Raw genomic sequence first — 26,060 nt, forward strand, 5'->3', positions numbered from 1 at the left:
GAGGGATATGATCTGGAGTCCTCAAAAGCCCCCACAGCCAGCTGTGAACAGGGAATAGCAAAGAGTTTGGGAAGAGATGAGGAAAGAGTAGGGAAGAAATATTTCTACTAGGCTACTGCAAAAGTAATTGCAAAAACCGCAATTACTTTTGCTGCAACCTAGTACATAGTATGGAAGTAATATCTGCTGAAGCCAAACGGTGTATCAGCTGTTCTGCACGTGTGACTCTGAAGTCGGGGGGCGGGTAAGCTTTGTGTTGATCTGGCATTTTTCAATTCAGAAAAGGCTGGGAGATCCAGATGGGAGAGAAGGAACTCAAAGCAAAGGTCTGCCAGCCTACCGTCAAAGACACGACACCTCAGGTCTAACGCGCTGCAGTGTCTTTATTTTTTCTTTTTCTTTTATTCTTGTAGAGATGGGGTCTTGCTATGTTGCCCGGGCTGGACTCAAACTTCTGGGGTCAAGCGATTCTCCCACCTCAGTCTCCAAGAGTTTGCATATTACAGCCGTGAGCCACTGTGCCTGGTCCTCTGCAGTTTCTACAAGAGGTTCATCAATAAGATTCTCAGCGTCATACTTCAATTAGGCTCCCCACTTAACCAATTGTTTCTAATGACCGATTATTAATTTGCAAGAGAATTCTTCCTCCAACTCATACCACCCCAGTCAGAGTTCAGTATTTTCCTTCACTTTAATTTTTATTGCTTCTCCAGTTCAGACAGTTCAGCGCTTCCTCTTTGTTCTTCCTCACCTTGTTCATGGCGGTCCTGGCTGTTCCATCAGCAGAACTACAAAACCAAAAAGGCAACAAAATTTGAAAGGTTTCTCAGCATCCTCCAAGGAGGCTGTGGGGGAATATGAAAAAGAGGTGGTGTCTGGAGCCACACAGACCAGAGTCCAAAGCCCAGCTCTGCCATTATTAGCTGTGTGATCTTGAACATATCACTCACCTGTAAAATGAGCTCATAATGCTGGTGAATGTGAGAATGGTATCAGGTAATAAATGAATGGCGAATCGGTGCCAGGAATCTGCTGAGCTCTCAATTTATGATCAAGAACATCACTGGGATAACTACTAACAGGTTAGACTGTTAGTAGTCTAACAGTCTACTACTAACTTGGTTAGACTTCCAGTCTCCCACGTGGCAACACAGACCATCTGGAAGTGTGTTCAGAAGACTGTAGTTGTTACCTCTAGTGGATCCTGTCCCTCCAACTACAAGGAATCAAGGAGGAGGAGCTGGATTTAGAGCATTCGGAATGTCTTTTCTCTAACAGTAACAAAATCACAAGAGCTACATTTATTGAGCATTACTCTGTGCTAGGCAGTATTAACATGTATTAACTCATTTCCCCCTTACAATCACTCTGTGAGGTAGGCACTAATATCACTCCCAATTTTTTTTTTTTTTTTTTTCTGAGACAGAGTTTCACTTGTCACCCAGGTTGGAGTGCAATGACAAGATCTTGGCTCACCACAACCTCTGCCTCCCGAGGTCAAGCGATTCTCCTGCCTCAGTCTCCTGAGTAGTTGGGATTACAGGCATGTGTCACCACGCTTGGCTAATTTTGTATTTTTAGTAGAGACAGAGTTTCTCCATGTTGGTCAGGCTGGTCTCGAACTCCCGACCTCAGGTGATCCACCGGCCTCCCAAAGTGCTGGGATTACAGGCATGAGCCACTGCGCCCGGCCTATCACTCCCATTTTACAGGTAAGGAAGCAGATCAGAGAGGTTAAGCAACTTGCTCAAACTCCCATAATACTAGTAGATGACATACCCAAGATAGTAAGAATAGTGGTTTTATGTACCAGACATGTCTGTGCTCAGGGCTTTTTTTTTTTTTTTTTTTTTGTATGGTTGTATAATTTGTTGACTGCACAAAAGAGTCTGGCCAAAGGGGCAAGCTGAGGCTGAAACTTAGCCCCTGCTCTATTTGCTCTGTACCCTGGCATGAGGCTGTGTCGTCTGGAGGAAGGGACACCTTTTCCTAATTTGACAAAGATGCCATATGAGCTCTCAAGGCCCTGTTAATGCTTTACGTGTGTTACCTTCTCTAATCCTCAAACAGCTCTGTGGGCTAGATAAGAATACCCTCATTTTATAGATGAGGAAATCCAGGCTTAGTGAGTTCAAGTCACCGAGCTAAGTCACTTTGTAAGGGGTAAAGCTATGATTCGAGCCTGATGCCAAATCCCATGCTCTAAACCAGTAGGCCACTATACTGACCCCATCCCTAAGTGAAAAAAGAAAAAATACATAATCATCTGGTTTTTACCTTTAAAAATATGGCAGTTCTAATGAGGCCCCAGTAAGGACTACTGAGGTCCTTAGTAAGAAAAATAATTGATCAGGAAGTCGGAGCATCGGCTTTCAGTGCTCCAAACTGTGGCTTTATGCTTATTAACTATTTCTGTATTTCAATTTCCTTGTCTGAAAGTAAGAATAACATTATAAAGGAACAATTCTTGTAGTTGTTTGCAAAGTGTTTATGCATACGTAATAATCCTCATGTCAAAATGATCCTCACATCATCAACCCTGGGAGAAAGGCATTATTATTCCTCTTTCACTCAAGGAGGTGAGTAACACGCTCAGGGTGAGTAGCGCAGAATGGCACCTGAAGCCAGGGATCCTGACTTGTCTTGTACTCCTTGCTAAGTACCTTAGAACTTCTGGAGCACCTGTAGCCTGCCTGGTGGCCCAGACATCACATGGTGCACATACAAGTCAGATAGCAGTTGGAAACTGACATTAGTCACGTGACCACACTCTGTTCCTTCAGGAGACTTGGCAGGAAGGAGCACTCTGGGAGGAGTCTTTGCTTGGCTCCCATGCCTGAAAACAAAACTTCTGCCTTTGCAGGAGCTGGGACGGTCTGAGTTACAGACTTGGGTAATGTAAGACTTCCAGAGCTTCCTTAGGAGGGAAGGATGACCTGGTGGCATTTAGGGTCAACTCCTTTCTGACAGGGCTCAGCCTTCCTGTTTCCCATCCCCGGCTGTGGCCACGTTCAAAGGAAATACCATCTGTGGAAGCACTTTCCAAAGAAGCGTGGTCCAAGTGCAGAATGTTTTTCCTCTCCTCTGTGGATCTCAGGAAGCCGATTCCATCTGTGCTCCAATGACAGACTTGCTCATCCTGTGATAAAATGTGGGCTGCTGCCCCCACCCCAGCTTGGTGCCCTTCTAAAATGAAAACATGCATGTGTATTCTCTTCCCACCTCCCCAACAGCAGTCCGCCACTATCTCTGGCTCTGCAGGCCTACTCTGCGCAGGCTGGCAAGTGCTGCCATGCACAAGGCCCCTTCTGGGTTGTGGGTATACTACGCCTTATGCGGGCAAGGTATGTGGATGACAGGGAAGGGGGAAATATATAAACAAACAGACCTTCCAGCGATTGCCACATTCATTGCATAAGACAAAGGTAGTCATGGGCTCATCAGCACTGCGTGTCTGCACCTGAGAGAGAGAAGAACCACTCATGAAGTCACTTCCCTGTTCTAGGACCTGCCATGGCTCCCACTGTCTTTGGGAGTAGGTCCAAATCCCAGAGGTTGGCACTGATATTCCCACCCCATGTTGGCAATTTCCTTATCACTGACAACTCCGTAATATTAGTGTCATGCTTTCCTCTCCTCTGGCAGTCCATCAGCTCACTCCCAGTATCTTACTGGCTTAACCTGGCCTTTTGTACTTTCACTCTTTGTTGTTGTTGTTGTTTGTTTGTTTGTTTGTTTTTTGTTTTGTTTTGTTTTTGACACTGCAGTCTCGCTCTGTTGCCCAGGCTGGAGTGCAGTGGTGCCATCTCGGCTCACTGCAACCTCTGCCTCCTGGGTTCAAGTGATTCTCCTGCCTCAGCCTCCTGAATAGCTGGGATTACAGGTGCCCACCACCATGCCCGGCTAATTTGGACTTTCACTCTTGTTGATCACTCTTGTTGGTCTTTCATAACAGATCTCTCTTCTCTTGCCTCAAGACTTATCTCCTACAGGAAGTATTCCCTGACTCACCTCTGAACACACCCTACTGGACATACTCACTAGAGTGAGCTGCAAGCAGGCTTAGTGGTCTAGTTCATCTTCCTTCTTTTACTGGTGGAAGACCTGAGGCCCAGAGAGGAAAGGGGACCTAAATATCTTTGGAACTATTTAATATTATGTTTTCTCATCCTCTTAGCCTCATCATTCAGGTGCAGGAACCGGGTATCCCACAGCAAAGCCCTGGCATTTCCAGATTTAACAGCTCCTGTTCTGGTTTTTTAAGGCCGACCTTGGCTGGCCATGACATGTAGCAAGTCATTACTTTGCTGACAATCAGCTATGAATGATGTCAGCTGGGAATCTGTGGTGTGGGACGAGTTATGCCCGCCACCCTCCTTGAGTGAGCCCCAGCAGCCCAGCAGTCTGCCAGGCGTACACAGCTTAGCGCAGCCTGGTCTGGATAGCAGTGACAAACAGAAAGAAAACTTTGCTAGTGGGCAGTTTACTTCTAGAAAGAAGTGAGGCACAGGAAGTGCATCACTCCACATGGAAAGGTGCTTGGGAGACAGCAGAAGCTTGCACAAACATCTCTGAATTCCAGACCTGGAATTCTCCAAGGGACTCCTCCAGAATGGCAAGGCTGACTGCATTTCTGCCCTGGCCACAGAATGCTGCAGGCAAGGTGCCCTTGATAAATGGTGTGTGCCAAACAGACGGAGAACTCTGAATAGAGTTCTAGAATAACTAAACACCAGTGAGAATCCAAGGATATTTGTGCTGTATGGGCGTACCATGTGCAACCCAGAAAGAGGAGGCCATTCTCTGGTTTTAAGAGAAGGGGCCTCCACAGCCTTCCCAAGTTCCCCATGCCAGGGCAATTGTCTTCAACTGGAGGAATCAGAGCTAAGCCCTTAGGCTTTATTGACCAAGTTAGCTGGATTGCAGGCAGAAAGGTCTGGATCTGCTTTATTACTATCTCTGACACTGGCCTGCTCTGCCACCTTGGGCAAGGCTAAAAAGCCCATCTGTGGCTTGTGTGGGCCTCAGTTTCCCTGGGTGTGTAATGAGGGAGCTGGGTTTCACATTGCCAAGTTCCCTTTCAACCATCTGGGACTCTTCAGCTGCTGTGAGTCTGATTCTTCTGATTGTCACTTCAGGGCAGACGAGAACAAGCCTCATAGACACATAGTGGGATGATTCTAAACTCAGAACATTGTCCAGAAGCCACAGATGCATCACGTTAGTGTACCAAGGCTCGCCCTTCTCTATGCAGCCTGGAGAGTTTTTAAGGTTTTCTTTGTTTTGTTGAGACAGTCTTGTTCTATCACCCAGGCAGGAGTACAGTGGTGCAGTCATGGCTCACTGCAGCCTCAATTCACTGGAGCCTCAACCTCCCGGGCTCCAGTGATTCTCATGCCTCATCACCACCCATTCCCCCTCGCATCCAGTAGCTGGGACTACAGGCCCGCACCACCAAGCCTGGCTAATTTTTGTATTTTTAGTAGAGATGTCGTTTCACCACGTTGCCCAGGCTGCACTCAAACTCCCAGGTTCAAGCTGTCTGCCTGCCTCAGCCTCTCAAGAGTGCTGAGATTATAGGTGTGAACCACTGAGCCGGCCCAGCCTAGAGAGGTTTTGTTGTTGTTGTTGTTGTTTGTTTTGAGACAGAGTCTCACTCTGTCGCCCAGGCTGGAGTACAGTGGTGCAATCTTGGCTCAATGTAGCCTCTGCCTCCCAGGTTCCAGTGATTCTCCTGCCTCAGCCTCCAGCGTAACTGGGATTACAGGCATGTGCCACTACGCCTGGCTAATTTTTGTATTTTTAGTACAGATGGGGCTTCACCATGTTGGCCAGGCTGGTCTTGAACTCCTGACCTCAGGTGATCCACTCACCTTGGCCTCCCAAAGTGCTGGGATTACAGACATGAGCCACTGCACCCGGCCAAGCTTAGAGAGTTTTAACCCTTTCTCCCCTCTGGCTCTTCCCTAAGCTTCTCTCTGATTTTCCATCTGTCTGCCCCTGCAGCCTCCTGCACCTCCAGCCCATCCCCTCACTGTCCATACCTGGTTATAGGTGCAGTTCTTCTTCTTGCATTTGCTGCACTGGAAGAGGTCAGTGGTGGTGCCGCCGGTCTTGGCCATCTGGTGCTCACGGATGGCCTCCTGGGTCATGGCATTCCTCAACTCCCTCAGTTCATCACTGGCCATTTCCTGGAGAAAAAAAGAGCTTGCCCTTCAGGGCTGAGGGGTCACAGGGGCCCTGCCCCACACCCGGTTTCTAGAGAGCCTGAACAGAAGAGGAGCTAACATGCTTTACTGACTGCAAGGAGCTGGAGGGAGGCCTGGATTCCACGTCCTGCCCCAGCTGGGAGAAAGCTGTCCCCGCAGAGTCCCCTGCCACCCACAACTGGAAGGTCATAAGGCACATTTAGGAGAGCAGCAGGCAAACAGCCCCTGCCCGAGGACGAGCACTCCTGTGTACATTTCTTCAGATCTGGGGCTCATCCTGCCTGCCAGGACCTTGGCCTTGGCCTGAAGCCTCCTGCTTGAGCTGCTTGATCACTGCCACCTGGTCTATGATGTTCCCCTTAGCCTTCCTCTCTGGACTTGACCCAGAGCTCTTTTACACTGTGATCACTGCCCTGCTGTTCTGCTTCGTGGGAACCCTGGCACAACTACCCATGACTTGCTGCTGCTACCCCCACCCTGAAGCTCCTGGGCTCACACAACTAACTGCTCATCTGTGAGCATGCGTCACCCACACCTTTGCCTTCTCTGTCCATCTCCCTGGCCACTTGTCTCCCCTTAAGCCTCTGCCAGAGGAGAGCAGAGAGGGTGACAGTCAAACTGCAGAGAGCTCCAGTTAAGGGTTGGTAGAAGGGGAAGGAGGGTGGCTGACGCAAATGTCAAAATGAGGATTTTAAACCTTCTTTTTTGAGATGGAGTCTCACTCTGTCACCAGGCTGGAGTGCAGTGGTGCGATCTCGGCTCACTGCGACCTCCACCTCCCAGGTTCAAGCGATTGTGCCTCAGCCTCCTGAGTAGCTGGGACTACAGGCACCTGCCACCACCTCCAGCTAATTTTTGTATTTTTAGTAGAGATGGAGTTTCATCATGTTGGTCAGGATGGTCTCAATCTGACCTTGTGATCCACCTGCCTCGGCCTCCCAAAGTGCTGGGATTACAGGTGTGAACCACCACGACTGGCCTAAACGTTTTCATTGTTGCTATCTGTCCTGACTCCTTAAACCATGGAGAAGGGCGCTGGCATAAAGGTCAAAGCATTTTAGTGTGCGCACCTTTCATGATAACCACTTAGGCTTCTTGATAAAATGCAGATTCCTATGAATCTGAATTGCTAAGGGCAGGCCCAGGAATATGCATTTTTTAAAGATATTTATTTATTTATTTATTTATTTATTTTGGGGACAGGGTCTTGCTGTCACCTAGACTGGAGTGCAGTGGTGCGATGACTCACAGCAGCCTCAACCTCCCCCGGCTCAAGTGATTCTCCCACCTCAGTCTCCCAAGTAGCTGGGACTACAGGCATGCACCACCAAACCTGGTTAATTTTTTTTTTTTTTTTTTTGTATTTTTTGGTGGAGATGGGGTTTTACCACGTTGCCCAGGCTCGTCTCCTGAGCTCAAGCTATCTGCCTACTTTGGACTCCTGAAGTGCTGGGATTACAGGCGTGAGCCACTGCGCCTGGCCAGAATATGCATTTTCACTAGCGTCCTCAAGTTATTCTGGTACATATTAATTTTTAAAGTCCTAGTGTGTTAAATTCAAAGGCTAGGCCTTAACCAATGGCAGGAGAATATGGAAAAACAAGTCAATGAAAGTCATTTACCCATATGAGTAAAAAGTAGCTGACTTTAATTTGGGGGGATTTTCCAGAGCACAAAGCATTTGCCCATTCAAAATTTACTGGATGTGGCTGGGTGCAGTGGCTTACGCCTGTAATCCCAGCACTTTGGGAGGCTGAGACGGGTGGATCACCTGAGGTCAGGAGTTCAGGACCAGCCAGGCCAACATGGTGAAACCCCATCTGTACTAAAAATACAAAAAAATTAGCTGGGCATGGTGGCAGGCACCTGTAATCCCAGCTACTCGGGAGGCTGAGACAGGACAATTGATTGAACCTGGGAAGTGTAGGTTGCAGTGAGCTGAGACCGCACCATTGCACTCCAGCCTGGGCAACAAGAGCAAAAGTCCATCTAAAAAAAAAAAAAAAAAAAAGCCAGGCGTGGTGGTGCACGCCTGTAATCTCAGCTATTCAGGAGGCTGAGGCAGGAGAATTGCTTGAACCTGGGAGGTGGAGGGTGCAGTGAGCCCAGATCGCGTCACTGCACTCCAGCCTGGGCGACGGAGTGAGACTCCTCTCAAAAAACAAAAACAAAATCTACTGGATGCCAATTTATTGAATGCCTTTAACTGTATCAGTTAAATCAGTAAATCAGCTTTGGTTGTGGGGATGCCTTGATTTGTAGCGTTTGTCAGCTTCCATGGGACAAAATGCTATGGTCAATGGGACAAAATTCCATGGCCAATTTCGAGCTGCTAATGTGATATAACTGAACGCAGAGTTGGGAAGACCTACAATCACCAGCTCCCTTGAGCCGGTAGGAGCTAGGCTCAAGCATGCTACTGCCTCTGAGTCCAACGGATTCAAAAAGGAACATCTGGTTCCTCCTCCCAAGTAGTGCTAATCTGGTAGGGTAGCCAAGCATTTACATAGGATTGCAAGAGAGGGAAGGAAGTACTAAAGTGAAGGTAGATAAGGTGCAGGGGAAAGCAGCAGGGTATGGTGGTTAACTGTTTGGGGTCTGGTGGGTCATGAAGAAGCTAGTACTTTAACCAGTCTTGAAAGATAGGAGTTCCCGGGGTGGGTGGTGGCACATTCCAGACAAATAAAACAGCAGGGCCAGGCGCAGTGGCTCACACATGTAATCCCGGCACTCTGGGAAGCCGAGGCGGGCGGATCACCTGAGGTCAGGAATTTGAGACCAACCTGACCAACATGGCGAAACTTCGTCTCTACTAAAAATAGAAAAATTAGCCAGGCATGGTTACATGGTTACATGGTTACATGGTTACATGGTTACATGGTTACAGGTGCATGCCTGTAGTCCCAACTACTTGGGAGGCTGAGGCAGGAGAATCCCTTGAACCTGGGAGGTGGAGGTTGCAGTGAGCTGAGATCGTGCCATTGCACTCCAGCCTAGGTGACAGCCAGTCTCCATCTCAAAAGAAAAACAAAACAAAACAAAACAAACAAACAACAAAACCCCAAAAAACAGCAGGCACAAAAGATCAGAGGACAAGAATAGCACGTTTGGGTAAAAGTATTTGGGGTAGGTTCAAGTCGAGGGCGGGAGATGTGACTGGAGGTCAGATTGTGAAAGGAAGGTCTTGTGTGCCAGCTGAGAAATAGAGAACAGAAAAATCTATCCAGCCACACGCCAATCCATTTACTTCTCTGCCCTGCCTCATTAGAATGAGGCAACATCAGAGACACAGATAATAGGTACAATACTGTAGAAAATAAGGTAGAAAACGAGGGAAATGAGAGTCAGAGACCACAATTCGATCCCTATTTGTTGAGCCCCGTGATGTACCAGACACTGTTGTCAGTGCTGGGTGGACTGTGAATGCTGGTTCTCGGGGCACTGACAGGATGGTATGTCCACTCAGCAGTGCTCATGGGTGTCTCAGAGCCTACTCCACTCTTTGCTATGTCTGGGTAGGGAAGAAAAGAGAAGAAGGAAGAATGAGGGAGTCAGAGGAACAAGGAAAGAGGCATAAAAAGGGAGTCAGGGAAGGGAATGCTGAGAGAGACACCGTCCGCATGGGTCCTGATGGGAGCTTCCCAGCACAGCAGGCAGCCCAAGCCCAAGCTAAGATTTTTCCTTCTTTTTTTCTTTCTTTTCTTTTTTTTTGAGACAGAGTCTCACTCTGTCGCCCAGGCTGGGAGTGCAGTGGCAGGATCTCAGCTTACTGCAACCTCTGCCTCCTGGGTTCAAGCGATTCTCCTGCCTCAGCCTCCCGAGTAGCTGAGACTACAGGTGTGTGCCACCACACCTGGTTAATTTTTGTATTTTTAGTAGAGACAGGGTTTTGCCATCTTCATCTCCTGAGCTTAGGAGTTCTGCCCAACTCGGCCTACCAAAGTGCTGGGATTACAAGCATGAGCCACCTCACCCGGCCTGTTGAAATCCTAACCCCCAGGTAAGGGTTATTAGGGGGGTCTTTGGGAGATGATTAGCTCTCAAGGGCAGAGCCCTGGTGCAGGGGATTAGTGCCCCTCTAATAGGAACCTGAGAAGGACCCCTCCACCATGTGAGGTTACAGTGAGAAGATGGCTGTCTATGAGGAAGCAGGCCCTCACTAGACACTGAATCTGCTGGTGCCCTGATCTTGGACTGTCCAATCTCTAGAGATGTGAGAACTAGGCCAGGCACGGTGGCTCACGCCTATAATCCCAGCACTTTGGGAAGCTGAGGCGGGTGGATCACCTGAGGTCAGGAGTTCGAGACCAGCCTGGCCAACATGGTGAAACCCCATTTCTACTAAAAATACAAAAATTAGCCGGGTGTGGTGGCTAATCCCAGCTAACTTTTGTATTTAAAGTAGTAGTAATCCCAGCTACTCGGGAGGCTGAGGCGGGAGAATTGCTTGAACCTGGGTGGCGGAGCCTGCAGTGAGCCCAGATTGTGCCACTACACTCCAGCCTGGGCAAAAGAGTGAGACTCCATCTCAAAAAAAAAAAAAAAAAAAACCACACACACACACACACACAAAAACAAGCAAACAAACAAACAAAAGAAATGTGAGGAATAAATGCCTGTTGTTTATAAACCAACCAGGCGATGGTATTTCGTTATAGAAGTCTGAACTGACGAAAGCACACTGTAAAGCCAAGTTGCAATTTATAACTCCAGGCATATGCTGCTATTTACCCAAGAAGATCAGATCTTTAAATTAGGCAGAAAGATAACCCTGGTCTACCTGTGCCAAGTTCCCCATCTTATCCTAATGCCAAGGCTCTTTGCCGTTTGTCTTGGGTATTTGAGGAAAGCAGTGAACCCTCTCCTCAGAAGAATGTACATACACACACTACATAACACAGACACACACTTCCACATGCCACACATACACACACCACACATGCCACACATGCTAATCACACACCACACACATACTTCACATGACACATCATACATACACTCCACACATCATACACAATACACACGCCACACGTCATGTACACACACTCCACACATCATACACAAAACACACACACTTCACACATCATACACAATACACACATACTCCACATATCATACACACCACACACACTCCACACATCATACACACACACTCCACACATCATACACAAAACACACACACTCCACACATACACAGCCCCCACACTCCACATGTCATATACACCAGTGGGCCCCAACCTTTTTGGCACCAGGGACTGGTTTCTTGGAAGACAGTTTTTCCATAGACGGGGTGGGGGATGGTTTCAGGATGATTCAAGTGCATTACATTTATTGTGCACTTTATTTCTATTATTATTACATTGTGATATAGATAATGAAATAACTATCCAACTCACCATAATGCAGAATCAGTGGGAGCCCTGAGGTCCCTTGTTTTCCTGCAACTAGATGATCCCCACTTGGGGTGCTGGGAGACAGTGACAGATCATCAGGCATTAGATTCTCATGAGGAGCGTGCAACCTAGATCCCTCGCATGCACAGTTCACAATAGGGTTCATGCTCCTATGAGAATCTAATGCCGCCTGATCTGACAGGAGGCGGAGCTCAGGTGAAAATGCGAGTGATGCGGAGAGGCTGTAAATACAGATGAAGCTTCGCTCACTTGTCCACTGCTCACCTCCTGTTGTGTGGCCTGGTTCCCAACAGGTACCAGCTGGTGGCCCGAGGGTTGGGGATCCCTAATATATACCATACGCAGATGCTCCATACATACATACACATACATACCACACACACTCCACATATACACACCACACATGCACTCCACATATACACACCACACACGTACCCCACATATACACACCACACACACACCCCACATATACACACCACACACGTGCCCCACATATACCCCTACACACCTCACACATCATATGTACCACACGGACATGCACTCCACACGTACAGCCCCGACACACTCCACACAATCTAGCTCTGGGGCCAGACAGCTTGCCTCCTGGCCTCAGTTGTTTCTAGCTGTGTGCATGGGCAAATCCGTTCACTCCTCTGAGCCTCAGGATCCTCATCTGTAGAATGGGGATAATACACCTTGCTATCTCAGTTGGTGTGAACATAAACTTGGCCAATTCGCTGAACATGCTTAGCACAGCACTTAGAACCTATTAGCTGTGTTCAGGATTCTGCTAGTCCAGAGCCCGGTGGGGAGGCTGAGATGAGGCTGGTTAGAAAAGCTCCCTGGCTCATTGCTGCTGAGTCATGAGCCACTGACCCTCTGCACTAGGCAGGGCTGGGGGGACCTGGCTTCCTGCCCCACCATGCAGACGCTCTGCTCTCACCTCTGCTGTCATCTTGGCTATGAGCCCTGCAGAGATGGCCCCACTGAGCACATTCCGCCGCAGGCCGGGGTTCCTGGGGTCCTTGAGGTTGCTAATACGACTGCGCACGCGGTTCCGGTACTTCATGTCTGTGCTCTTGAGCTCTTGGTAGATATGTGACACAGTCAAGGGCCGGCCAGCCACTCGTGGAGGGGCACGGAAGGGTGCAGGCCTGGCCCTGATGCCTGAGGAGCTCCAGGACCCTCTCTTCCTCTCCCTGGATTTCTACAGGGGTTGGGCCCCTCTTTTGTGACCTCTGACTCCCCAAGTGGGGATCTGTCTTGGGCATTTGTGGTCAGCCAAGTATCAGAGACAGAAAACAGTCTCTGGGGTAAGATCAGATCATAGCAAGCACTATAGTGTCAGGGACACCAGGACCCTGGGTTTGTCTGAGCCTCTTGTGTGACCTCAGGTGAGTCACACAACCTCTACATGCCTGAGTTTCCTTATTTATAAAATACAAGGATTCTGTGAACTAAGTCACACAATGCAGTAGTGTGGTGTCTGGGATATATCAAATGCTCAACATATATGGGCTGCTAAGATGATGACAAGGATGCAGAGAACTTCTAGTTTAGAAGGGCCCCTGGAGGTTGTGAGTCCTGCTGTCAGAGGAAAAGATTAAGAGCCACATGTTTAAGGTTCTAAGAAGCCTTATTGCAAAAAAGAAACCACTGAGCTTTGTTTAATCTGGTGTTCCCAATACATTTGATTATAGAGTCCCCTTCCCCTCCATCCTTTCCGCTACAAGACCTGTTACCATCCCATGGAACCCACGCTGGGAATTGCTGGTCAGAGTTACTTCTCCCATTAATAGATGAGGCAGCTGAGGCTTAGAAAGGGTGCAGGCCCTTGCTCAAGGCCATGGGGCAAATTCCTGGCAGAGACAGGGCTGGAAGCCAGACCCCTCCTGACGGTAACACTCTCTCCACTCACCCGGCAGGAAGTCACCCCTGGCCACCAACCACAGTGAGTTTCTGTCCAAACACTGCATCCTAGGCAGGCTTCCGAGCCTCCCACTCCCTCCACCCTCTGGAGGAGCTCGGGGAACACAGCCTCATTTTCTTGGTCTCCTGAGCCAAGGAAGATCAGGAAGACAAAGCTGTTGCTGGGAATAACCGTATACAAGAAAGCGACTGCAGGGAATGTGGAAAAATGAAAACAGATGACTTGCTAGAAGTGGTGGGAGGGGAGGTGGTATTCTTTCTTTATTCTGTTATTGTTTTAATGTTGTTTGTACAATAAAAGTGTGAAAAGCAAAGAATATGCCACAATGCATGTGAAAGCCAAAAAATGTGTTTTAAAATGTGCCACTTGGGATTCCTCGGGTGTACTGCTATGTGGAGCCCCTGCTGGCGATATTTCACCAGTCTCTGACTCCATCTCCATGCCCCAAGGTCAAGGTCACAGGAGGGGATGAGGTGGAGAGCAGACCAGGGGGTACCGGCCCCTCAGAGGAACTTTTGGCTGCATTGTTAGCACAGGGCCACTCCAAAGAGCACAGATCTATTTTAGGACACAGAGCCGTCAAGCCCCCAAATGTACCCTCCCCCTGACCTCCAGCTAGCTAAGAACAAAGAGCTAAAGGGTTTGATGCAGCTTTGATTTCCTCTCCTTTAGAACAGGGACATTCAGGCCGGGCGCGGTGGCTCACATCTATAATCCCAGCACTTTGTGAGGCTGAGGAGGGCGGATCACCTGAGGTCAGAAGTTCGAGACCAGCCTGGGCAACATGGTGAAACCCCATCTCTACTAAAAATGCAACAAAATTAGCCAAGTGTGGTGGTGGGCACCTGTAATCCCAGCTACTTGGGAGGCTGAGGCAGAAGAACCACTTGAACCCAGAAGGCAGAGGTTGCAGTGAGCAGAGATCATGCCACTACACTCCAGTCTGGGCAACAGAGCTTGACTCCACCTCAAAAAAAAAAAAAAAAAAAAAAAAAAAAAAGGAACAAAAAAAGTGGATGGAAGAAAGGCTGGGAGTGGAACTTTGTACTGGACCATCTGCTGTTGTTTCAATCTGGGCTTAAAGGTGGAAAGGACTGGGCTTAAAGGTGGAAAGGACCTGCTTGGAGGGATGACTGACTGTTCAGGAGAAAATAAAGATGAAACTTGTGATAGTTCTGATACCTTGTGTTCTGCCTTCCTGAATTAATGGGAAATGATGAAAATGTACTTTTTGAGGTGCTGAATGGCTCCAGACTTGTTGAGGTATTGCTGATTAATCATTAAATGAGGGTAGAGAGAAACCACCAGAAAATGAGTTAGAGGGAATTAGGGTAGGAGATGGAAATGCAAATTTGTCGTCTGCAGATCGGCCCGACCCTCCCCAACAGACCCTGCTGAACTCCGCAGGTAGAACCCAGGAGCCCCCAAAAGGGTCGCTCACACCTTGGTGTGACACTTAGACTTCCTGTCCCCTGATTGCCTCCCCGCTCCAACACCACGCAAACCTTTGTCTCTAGTAAAAGAAGCTCCATGTTTTCATTCAATGGGGGCCAAGTGAGGAGGGATTTCTTTTTTTCTCCCAAGCCAAACATCTTTTGGTGCAAGAGATCTATTAATATATTCCAGTGGTGGTCACCTCTCCTGTCTACACAAGGCCCCTTTCAGGTGATAAGTTGGGGAGCAGGGGGCACATCGAAAGGGTTCAGTAGATGGAATCCAAAGACAAAGTCTCCAGTCCCGCTTTGACACTGAGCAGTTCTGAGCCTCAGACTCCTCTTCCGTAAAATGGGAACCGTCCCTACCTCACAGAGAATGCTGTGAGAGCTAACAGAGGTAGGAACTGTCAATTGGCCATGGCAGTGCTTGATATATATTTGGGAGTAAAAAAATGGGGCAGGGGGTGCTGGGCGTGGTGGCTCACGCCAGTAATCCCAGCACTTTGGGAGGCAAAGCACGGGTGCATCACCTGAGGTCAGGAGTCCGAGACCAGCCTGACCAACATCGTGAAACCCCATCTCTACTAAAAATACAAAATTAGCCAGGCATGATGGTGCATGCCTGTAATTCCAGCTACTTGAGAGGCTGAGGCAGGAGAATTGCTTGAACCCAGAAGTTGTAGGTTGCAGTGAGGCGAGATTGCGCCATTGCACTCCAGCCTGGGCAACAAGAGCGAAACACCATCTCAACAACAATAAAAAAAGGGGAGCTGTTAACATCAGAGGATGGGAGAAGGGAAAAGGCTGAGCATGAGAAATGCTGACCTCTTGGGCTAGTCTGTTCCTGGAGGTAACGACTTGACCAACTGAGGCACGCGATTACATAGCCTAGCTGGCACAGCCGCTGAGCCTCCAGGTTCCAGGGTCACACTTTCTGGGTTCAGATCCCATCTCTGCTACTACTGTTAGCTGGGAAATGATTTGACCTCTCTGAGTCTCAGTGACTTCACCCATGAAACTGGATAAATCAGGGAACCTACCCTGTGGGGTTGTTATCGACACTAAATGAAGTACTGCTCATTTTCAAGTTTTGCTGGCAGGTATAAAATAATAATGAATGTTAGATAGAATTAAGAGCTCTGGTTCAGGGGCAGAGCAGGGGCTGTTCCCGGAGCCCTTCCTCTCCTTCCTCACTCTCCCAGTTCACTTGCACCTCAGAGGGGTGCTGCTAGACGGTCCAGACACCCACAGCCATGGCACAGTTCAAGGATATGATCTTCGATTTCTGATGCCATCTTGTCACAGTTGACTCCATAGTCCTTGTAATCATCTAAAAGAGATTCGAGAAATACAGGTATCAGCCAGACACAACATAGGCAGTGAAGCCTGCTTGTACGAGGAACTACAGTGTTCCTGTACCATCCCCAGGGGTGCTGAGAAAGACTGAATCTCATCTGCCCATGGCGAGATTGGGAAAAGGAACCCCTTCCCTCCCTCATCCCTAGCCCAGGCTCTCTCACCGTCCGCCTTCAGGGCTGCTGACAGCATCTCCACACACTTGTCCCGGACAGAGTCCCCTGTGAGATAGCAGGGGGCCAGGAGACAGATGGAGGAGGCAAACGTGGGGGTCAAGGGGCTGCTAGGTGTTCTGGGGCTCTCCGCTTTTGATTTGCTGCTGTTTGATCTGAGGATGACAATCAGTAACAGACATTTGACATTAAGAGAGTAAAGCATTTATTGAGCAGCATTCTAGATGTCTTGATGGATGATCTCCTATAATCCTCATAACCCGATGAGGTAGGTACTATTTTAGGCATTTGACATGGATCATCTCATTTAATCCTCGTGACAACCCCATGAGGTTGATACTATTCTTATCCCCATTTGAGAGACGCATTTTAAAGTGCATGGTAGAGAAAGATGTATCTAAAGGTGCACTTGGCTCAGGTCACACATTGACGAACCAGTAGAAACAGAATTCAAACCCAGGCAGTTGGCTCTTAACCAGCCACTGTGCTTTCCTCATTGTAGAACAGTGTAACGCCACCAATAATTATATGCAATTGATTATGCACTCTGCTAGCTGCTATCTATGCTCTCCTAAATGTATGAACTGTTTATTCACTCATTCACTAAATATTTATTAGACATTTATTCTCCAGCCACTTGCCAAGAACAAGGGATAATGCAGATAAGTCAGCAAAGCTCCTTCCCTCAAGGGGCTTGCAGTCTAGTGAATAGCGACTATCTACCACCATTTAAAAGGGCTGGCTTTACTGGATGCCAGAACTGTGCCAGGCACTTTACAAGAATTTTCCAATTTAATCTTCATACCCGTCCCAGGAGGTAGATACTCTCATCATCCCCATTTAAAGATGAGGAAATAAACCCAGAGAGCTACACCACTGAGATTTGCCTAAGGCTATACACCACCATGATTTGAACCCACATCTGTCTAATTCCAACACCTATGCTCTTTTTATTAATTTATTTTATTTTTTGAGATAGGATCTCTCTCTGTCACCTAGGCTGGAGTGCAGGGGTGCAATCATGGCTCACTATAACCTTGACCTCCTGGACTCAGACAATCCTCCCACCTCAACCTCCAAGGAGCTGGGACCACAGAAGCACACCATCATACCTGGCTAATTTTTACATTTTTTTGCGGAGATGGGATCTCATCATGTTACTCAGGCTGATCTAAAACTCCTGGGCTCAAGCAATCCACCTGCCTTGGCCTTCCAAAGTGCTGGGATTACAGATGTGAGCCACCACACCCAGTCAACACCTATGCTATAATCTATGATGTACTATCCAAGAATGATCTCATTCTGGTTTTGTTTAAAGTGTATATATATATGTGTGTGCCTGTGTGTGTGTGTGTATATATGCATATATGCACAGACATTTAGAAGGCTAACTATGTGGCTCAAGCTGTCATAACAAAATATCAGACTGGGTGGCTTCGCTAACAGAATTTATTTCTCATGGTTCTGAAGGCTGGGAAGCCCAAGATCAAGTTGCTGGCCAATTTGCTTTCTGGTGAGGGCTGTCTCTTTGCTTGCGAATGGCAATCTTCTCATTGTATTCACATGGTGGCTCTTCTCATAGGGACAGTAATCCTATTGGATCAGGGCTCCACCCTCGCAACCTCATTTAACCTTAATGAAGGCCCTATCCCCAAATACAGTCACAATGGGGTTTGGGATTTCAACATATGAATTTTAGGGGGTCACAAACATTCAGCCCGTAACACCATGTTAATAGCAATTATCTCTCTGAGGTGGAATGATAGATTTTCTTCGTTTGCTTATACCTATTTGCTAAATCTTCTATAAAGAACATATCTACTTTTGTGATGTGAGAAACACTTTTTTTTTTTTTTTTTTTGAGAGGGAGTCTCACTCTGTCATCCAGGCTGGAGTAGAGTGACACAATCTTGGCTCACTGTAACCTCCACTTCCTGGATTTGAGCGAATCTCCTGCCTCAGCCTCCCTAGTAGCTGGGATTACAGGCATGCTCCACCACGCCCAGCTAATTTTTGTATTTTTAGTAGAGATGGGGTTTCGCCATGTTGGCCAGGCTGGTCTTGAACCCCTGACCTCAGGTGATCTACCCTCCTTGGCCTCCCAAAGTGCTGGGGTTACAGGCATGAGCTACGGTGCCCAGCCAAAAAATGCATTTGTGCCAGAAATGCATGGAAGTGTGGAAGACCAAGGTTTGCATGGGCAATGTCAAAGGGCTCATTGTAGCTGGAGTGTGAGGGCGAGGGAGCTTATAAGAAGAAGAGGGAGTTGGAGAGAAAAGATCTAACCAGACTCTTGGGTTTGTTAAGGATGGTAAAACAAAAGCCACCATTTACCACAGGTCTGCTCTTTATTCTTCTTGATAACCCTAAAAGTCACAAACTACTGGGCCCATTTTACAGATGATGGAACGGAGCCTTGAAGAAGTGAGGTGTGTCAATCATAGCTCACTGCAATCTCGAACTCCTGGGCTCAAATGATCCTCTCGCCTCAGCCTCCCAAGTAACTAGGACTGACTCCGGGCAGATGCTGCCACACCAGGCCAATTTTTTTTTTTTTTCTGTAGAAATGGGGTTCTCAATATGTTGCTCAGGCTGGACTCAAACTCCTGGCCTCAAATTATCCACTCGCCTTGGCCTCCCAATGTGCTGGGATTACAGGCATGAGCCACTGTGCCTGGCATGACTTTGTGATAGTTGCACAACTCCCTCCCTCCAGAGATGTTTTTGTACTATTCTTAGGGTAGGAGCCAGGAAGTCAGGAAGTCTTTGTCTTCATTCCTCTGCTCTTCTCACCTCCTTTTTCAATAACCCATCAGAATCTGCCAGCCAGCCCCTATATTTCTGCTCAGAAAAAAGTGGATTCATCAGAGTTGAAAAAATTAAGGTCCCCTCCTGGAGTGAAATTAAGACCCACTCGAGGGTCTTACCAAACTGAGCCCTTGTGGAAGTGCCCAGAGAGCTGCTGCATTTCCTCACTCCAGGAGGCACCATTCACATTATTAGCTTGATACCTCCTGTAATTGCACAATGCACAGCCTGGGCAGCTGCACCAGGCAGCCTTGGGACCTGGATCCACAGCTGCTTCTCATGTTCACTTTCAGGCTGTAGACATGCTACTTCCTTTCAGGAAGAAGAGGATTCTGGACTTCTGACAAAGTCTTTCAGGCCCAGGGAGTTGTGTCTGAGAGTGAGGCTGACTGAGTAGCCCAGGCTTCTCAGGATCAACAACCTGGAGTTACCAGAGAATCCCATCTAACATCTAGCTGGGCACAGCTCAGTGTGGACTCTGCTGATGACCTCCCTGTCCCCCACCTCTTGCTGTTTGGCCTGACCTTGGATCCCCTCTTTCACTCCAGACCCCTGGACCTTTGGGATTTTTGCTTTCTCTAGAGACTTGAGGTTCCTCAAAGGTGTCTCCGTGCATACCGGTGAGGTGGGCCGGGGATGCAAAGCTCTGTTCTTATAAGGTTTACATTCTGAATTTCTAAAAATTTTGTCCAAAGGGATTCATTTCCTAGCTTTTATTTATTTATTTATTTTTAATGCAGTTTTGAAACTTACTGTCCTAGATTAATCTAGCCTTGAATCTACCCGACCCTGCCTGACAACTGGGTTGCCTGGCAGCACGGTGGAGGGACGAGGAAGCTGAGATCCAAGCAGATTTTTCCTGGAGTCAGACTGCAGCAGGAGGTTTGGGTGAGGAAAGGCTGGACAGGGTGTGAACTAGTGGGGCTGTCGGCAACCAAAAATGGATGTTCCTGCCCCCAAGCCTGGTCCTGGTCACTGGGTTCCCGCCTGAACAGTCACAACAGCCCCCAAACTGGTTTCCCTGTGTCCTCTTCCCCCACTACAATCCATTTGCCAAAGGGCAGCCAGAGGGACTTTTCAAAAATCCACAACTGATCAAGTCACTCCCCTGCTTCTAACCCTCCAACACAGGGTTCTCACCCCCTGGGGCCACGGACCAGTACCGGTCTGTGGCCTGTTAGGAATCGGGCCACACAGCAGGAAGTGGGCCTGTTGTGAACTGTGCACATGAGGGATTTAGGTTACATACTCCTTATGAGAATCTAATGCCTGATGATCAGAGGTGGAACAGTTTCATCTTGAAACCATCCCCCACAAGCCCTGGTCCCTGGAAAAACTGTCTTCTATGAAACCAGTCCCTGGTGCCAAAAAGGTTGGGGACTGGTGGTGTAACAGCTTCCAATTATTTTTAGCATAAAGTAAAACTCCTGGCCGGGTGCAGTGGCTCATGCTTAAAGTCCCAGCACTTTGGGACATCGAGGTGGGAGAATCATTTGTGGTCAGGAGTTCGAGACCAGCCTGGCCAACAAGGCCAAACCCTGTCTGTACTAAACATAGAAAAAATAGCTGGGTATGGTGGCACACGCCTGTAATCCCAGTTACTCAAAAGGCTGAGGCACAAGAATCGCTTGAAGCCGGGAGGCTGAGGCTGTAGTGAGCTGAGATCACGCCATTGCGCATCAGTCTGAGCGACACAGCGAGACTGTGTCTCCAAAAAAACAAACAAAAGGCCGGGCGCGGTGGCTCAAGCCTGTAATCCCAGCACTTTGGGAGGCCGAGACGGGCGGATCACAAGGTCAGGAGATCGAGACCATCCTGGCTAACAGGGTGAAACCCCGTCTCTATAAAAAATACAAAAAAAAAAAAAAAAAAAACTAGCCAGGTGAGACCGTGGGCGCCTGTAGTCCCAGCTACTTGGGAGGCTGAGGCAGGAGAATGGCGTAAACCCGGGAGGCAGAGCTTGCAGTGAACTGAGATCTGGCCACTGCACTCCAGCCTGGGCAACAGAGCGAGACTCCGTCTCAAAAAAAAAAACAAACAAAAAGAAAACACAAAAACTCACCACAGCCTCCCAGCCACTGCACTTCCTGCCCCTACCCGCTTTTTGATGTAATCTCATGCCATACTCTTCTCACGGTTTACGGAAGGCCCCCACAGCACTGCTTCTTTCTGTTCCTTAAACATACCCATCCTCCCACTGCCGGGCCTTTGCACAGGCTGGTCTTCCTTCCTGGAATGCTCTTCCTTCTCCAGGTCTCAGCTGGCATGAGGGAGGCCTTCCCTCACCACCTCAGCCAAGGCTGACAGTCCCCATCCTGTAACTCCCTAGCACATCACCTGATTTCTATCTTTTACAGCACTTATCCAAGTGTATGATTGACTTGTTCATATGTTTATAAACATCGTCTGCCTCCATCTCCAGATTACAGGCTCCAGAGTATTGGGACCCCGTCACAGGTTCACCGCTGCATTCCAGCTCCTGTAACAGTGCTCTAGGTGGACACTTGATCCATCGTTGCTAAACGAATGGATGAATGAATAAATGGATGAATACATGATGAATTGAGGAACTGACCACAGAGAGACAAAAGGCACATCCAGAGGGTCCCCCAGGGCTGAAATGTGGAAAGAAGAAGGTCCTCTTTGGAAGGACAGTGGCTCCACTCTCTGGGCCTAAGAGAGGGATTGGGAGTACGAGAGGGATCTCTCTCGGAGCCAGCCTCCGTCAACTCCCAGCACCCAGATAACGCCATCTCCTGCAGCTGGGATGGTGCCCCACCGACCTGTGTGCGCCCTTGCACACTGTCAACAGCTATGACTCACCACAGGAAAACTGTCAGGGGAGCCTGTAGCATGCTGCTTTGAGGGAGCCCCGACGAGTGACAGTAATAATGGTGGTCATTTTTGAAATGACTGCACTGAGTTAGTTTACTTATTAAGAACCTAGGCTCTGGAGTCAAACTCCCAGGTTCACAGCCTGATACCAACACTTTGTAGCTATGTGACCTTGGTTGGGTTCCTTAACCCCTAGATGCCTCAGTTTTTTCACACGTAAAAATAGGTTAAACAATAGTACCCATCTTAAGGGGCAGATGAAAGTAACTAAGTGACAAAGTGTTACGCAGTTTACATAGATAACCAGGTTTCATGTGAGTATTATTACAAAGTACTATGTGTTCATTGAGCACTTACATGGTTTGGGAACAGTGCTGGGTATTTCATTACCTCATTTAATCCTCACAATGACCTTGAGAGGGGTTCATAATTGTCTCCATTTTACAGATCAATAGATTGAAGCTCAGAGAGCTGAACTGAATTATCCATCCAAGTCACTGTCCCAAGTTACCCATCCAATTAGCAAAGGGTATAGTCAGACCACGAACCTGTCTGTCGCCCTTCCAAATTATTTTCAACACATCAACTATGTCTCTAAAAGAAAGGTTTCCAGAGTCCTCTGACCTGAGCAAGACTAGGCTGTTTGGAGCACTTCTTCCCACCTTCCTGGCAGGGCACACCCAGCCCTGGTCCCGCCTCCCCGGTTAGGAGCAAGCTGGCTGGCTGGCTGGAATTCGTGTCTGGGCAGCATTTCAGGCAGCCACACTCATTTTACTTTCAGTGCACACGCCTGGGAACTGAGCCAAACTGCAGAGAGGGCATCACCGGCCGGGGTGGGATTGGGGGTTGGATTTATCAACAGCTTCCTTCTGCTCCCTGGATGTGCCTGCACCGCACTAGCCCTTAAAATACCCTCCTACCACAGGTCTGAGTCGAGGCATCTGGAGGCCGGGCTCGCTGCTTCTGTGCGCCACCTCGAGGACATTTCTGTTACTGCATCAGCGAGCATGCTCTACAAGTGGCAAACCATTCTGACAGCCAGGTAAAAGGACAACTGAGAATAGTCAACTTTCTCCCCTGTCACCATGGTATCCTTCGTGATCTTCTTCCTGGTACTCCAGCTACAGTTCCCAGAGCATCGTGCTCACTCCCGCTTCCACACCTTTGCGTGTGCCATTTCTTTCTGCTTGCAATGACTCTCCTGACTTGCCTCCAAAACTCCTCCTATTAGACTTTCCATTCCCAGCTCAAATACTTTCTCTTCCACGAAGCCTCCTTTGACTTTTATAGTCATATTGAGACACGCTTCCTATGCTCCCACGGTGTTTTATACCTACCCCTTTCTAAAAACATGCATTTTGGTGTCTGCCTCTGCACTCATGGTTAGCCCTAAGAAGGGAGAAGTGATGAGTTTTAACCTTTGCCTGGCCTTAGAGGTCGAAAACAGGTGGGCTACAAATATGTCTTGTCTCGCTACCGTGTCACAGAAAAATGTGAATATGTTGCTGATATTGATAATTGGGAGTTTTGGTCGGGCATGGTGGCTCACACCTGTAATCCCAGCACTTTGGGTAGTTGAGGCAGGAGGACTGCTTGAGCCCAGGAGTTCGAGACAAGCCTGGGCAACAAAGTGAGACTCTGTCTCTACAAAAAAATATTTTTTAAGTTAGCAGGGTGTGGTGGCGTGCACCTGTGGTCCTAGCTACACGGGAGGCTGGGGCAGGAGGATCACTTGAACCCAGGGGGCTGAGGCTGCAGTAAGCCCTGTTTATACCACTGAACTCCAGCCTGGGTGAGATCCTGTCTCATAAAAGGTGGTTGGGGGGAGTCTCATATGAAAATCTAGGTGTCTGGTTTTTCTTTAAGTAATTGGAAGACATGGCACACTGGACCTGCATTTCCCCAAAGCAACAATCAGCTGGGGTGGGGTAGTGGCTGCCCCCTTCAGACAAGCGCGTACTTTCTAGTTTGCCATGATCTCCACTAGTCACCCAGTATATGCATGTGCCCTTGATCCCTGGAGAATGTTGAATTTGCAAGGAAGTGTTCAATAGATGTGCTTGCCAAATCAATGAATGGATGAATGAATGAAAGAGAAAAATGAAATAGAGAAATAAATCATGCAGGAAACAGTCTGGGTAGGAGATAAATTAATGAGATTTGCAGCCGGGCATTGTGGCTCATGCCTGTAATCCCAGCACTTTGCGGGGGCCGAAGAAGGTGGATCACGAGGTCGAGAGATTGAGACCATACTGGCCAATATGGTGAAACCCCGTCTCTACTAAAAATACAAAAAATTAGCTGGGCATGGTGGGCCGCACCTGTAGTCGCAGCTACTTGGGTGGCTGAGGCAGGAGAATCACTTGAACCCAGGAGGTGGAGGTTGCATTGCACTCCTTCCAAAGAGGACCTTCTTCTTTCCACATTTCAGCCCTGGGGGACCCTCTGGATGTGCCTTTCATCTCTCTGTGGTCAGTTCCTCAATTCATCATGTATTCATTCATTTATTCATTCATCCACTCCACTGCACTCCAACCTGGCGACAGAGTGAGACTCCATCTCAAAAAAATAATGATAATGAGACTTGCTTGTGTCCCTTTTGGTTTCCTACCCTCAATACTGAACCAGCAGGAAATGGCACAGCTTCTGGAAGGACAAACAGATTCTGTCTGACTGATCTTCAGAAAAAGAATGCATTATGGGAGGGAGCTAGGAGATTTCAAGACCATGAAGGCAAAGTCAGGAGGAGTCTGGAGGCTCAAATCCTTACACGAATGTCGAGTGTTTTTATTTTTATTTTTTTATTTTTTGAGATGGAGTCTTGCTCTGTCGCCCAGGCTGGAGTGCCGTGGCGCGATCTCAGCTCACTGTAAGCTCTGCCTCCCAGGTTCACGCCACTCTCCTGCCTCAGCCTTCCGAGTAGCTGGGACTACAGGAGCTTGCCACTATGCCCGGCTAATTTTTTATATTTTTAGTAGAGACGGGGTTTCACCGTGTTAGCCAGGAATGGTCTCAATCTCCTGACCTCGTGATCCACCCGCCTTGGCCTCCCAAAGTGCTGGGATTACAGGCATGAGCCACCGCGCCCCGCCTGAGTGTTTTTATTACAGTATCAAATCCAGAATGTCACAAGTGGCCAGTGTTTCATCTGGAGATAAGATGACCCTTCATTATCCAGGAAAGCCTTCACACTTGGCATCTCTGGTTCCTGCCACGAAATGTCAGGAGTATCCCCATCCTTCTCGCCCCACCCCTACTTTGGCCCAAGTCATAGTGACAACCAAAAATGCCTCCACACATTTCTAAATGACCCCTGCTGAGATCCACTGGTCTAGAACCTGGATGACACTGGAGCCACCATTTCTAGGCCTGACCCACATCAGACATTGCTAATTGACTGCAGAACTTTTTCTACAGCCTCAGATTTCCTCTCCAATCAGCACTCCAGATAGCTTCCACTCATCAGCTGGAGCGGCTGCCATGCTGGATGGAGGTATGCAATACAGCCTAGGCCTGTTTAATCTTCATAAAACCTTAAACAACCTAATTTTTGTGTCTCTACTTTTCTTTCCAATGGCAATCTTACTGATACATTAGGCTTAAAATAATTCTGCAACTTCCCACCAGGGTGCCCCAAAACCCAATATGGCCCCATGGACCCTAATCGTTCTCCTTGATCTGCCGTTTGGCCACTTCCTGGCCTGGCCTGTTCTCCTTGGTCCTGTTTCTCCTGCTCTGACCTCTGAAGACTCTCTTGGACCACACTTCACACCCATTCCTTTATCCACAATCTCTCCTTGGTGCTCTCATCCAGGTTCTTCAAATGTCAGTTACACACTAATGACTACAATTTTTGTTTTGTTTTGTTTTGTTTTGAGATGGAGTCTCATTCTGTCCCC

At 48.2% G+C, this 26,060-nt stretch overlaps 1 protein-coding gene across 4 annotated transcripts in view; it reads right to left on the reverse strand.

Moving 5' to 3' along the window:
- Positions 1–358: 358 nt before the first annotated feature.
- TCEA3 (transcription elongation factor A3) overlaps positions 359–26,060 on the reverse strand; it is a 44,980-nt gene continuing 19,278 nt past the window's right edge. For 3 of the 4 annotated variants that reach the window (XM_010355770.1, XM_030913294.1, XM_030913295.1), the window contains 6 exons: positions 16,510–16,673; positions 16,263–16,319; positions 12,567–12,721; positions 6,045–6,191; positions 3,389–3,460; positions 364–788 (listed from right to left, as the gene is read on the reverse strand). In XM_010355770.1, coding sequence (XP_010354072.1) covers positions 780–788; positions 3,389–3,460; positions 6,045–6,191; positions 12,567–12,721; positions 16,263–16,319; positions 16,510–16,673 — 604 coding nt within the window. In that variant the 3' untranslated portion in view covers positions 364–779. Of the gene's footprint in view, positions 789–3,388; positions 3,461–6,044; positions 6,192–12,566; positions 12,722–16,262; positions 16,320–16,509; positions 16,674–26,060 lie in introns of all 4 variants that reach the window. The other variant, XM_010355771.2, reaches the window with a different exon arrangement.

This window comes from Rhinopithecus roxellana, chromosome 12 (assembly GCF_007565055.1).
Source record: "Rhinopithecus roxellana isolate Shanxi Qingling chromosome 12, ASM756505v1, whole genome shotgun sequence".
In the NCBI taxonomy this organism is placed as follows: Eukaryota; Metazoa; Chordata; class Mammalia; order Primates; family Cercopithecidae; genus Rhinopithecus; species Rhinopithecus roxellana.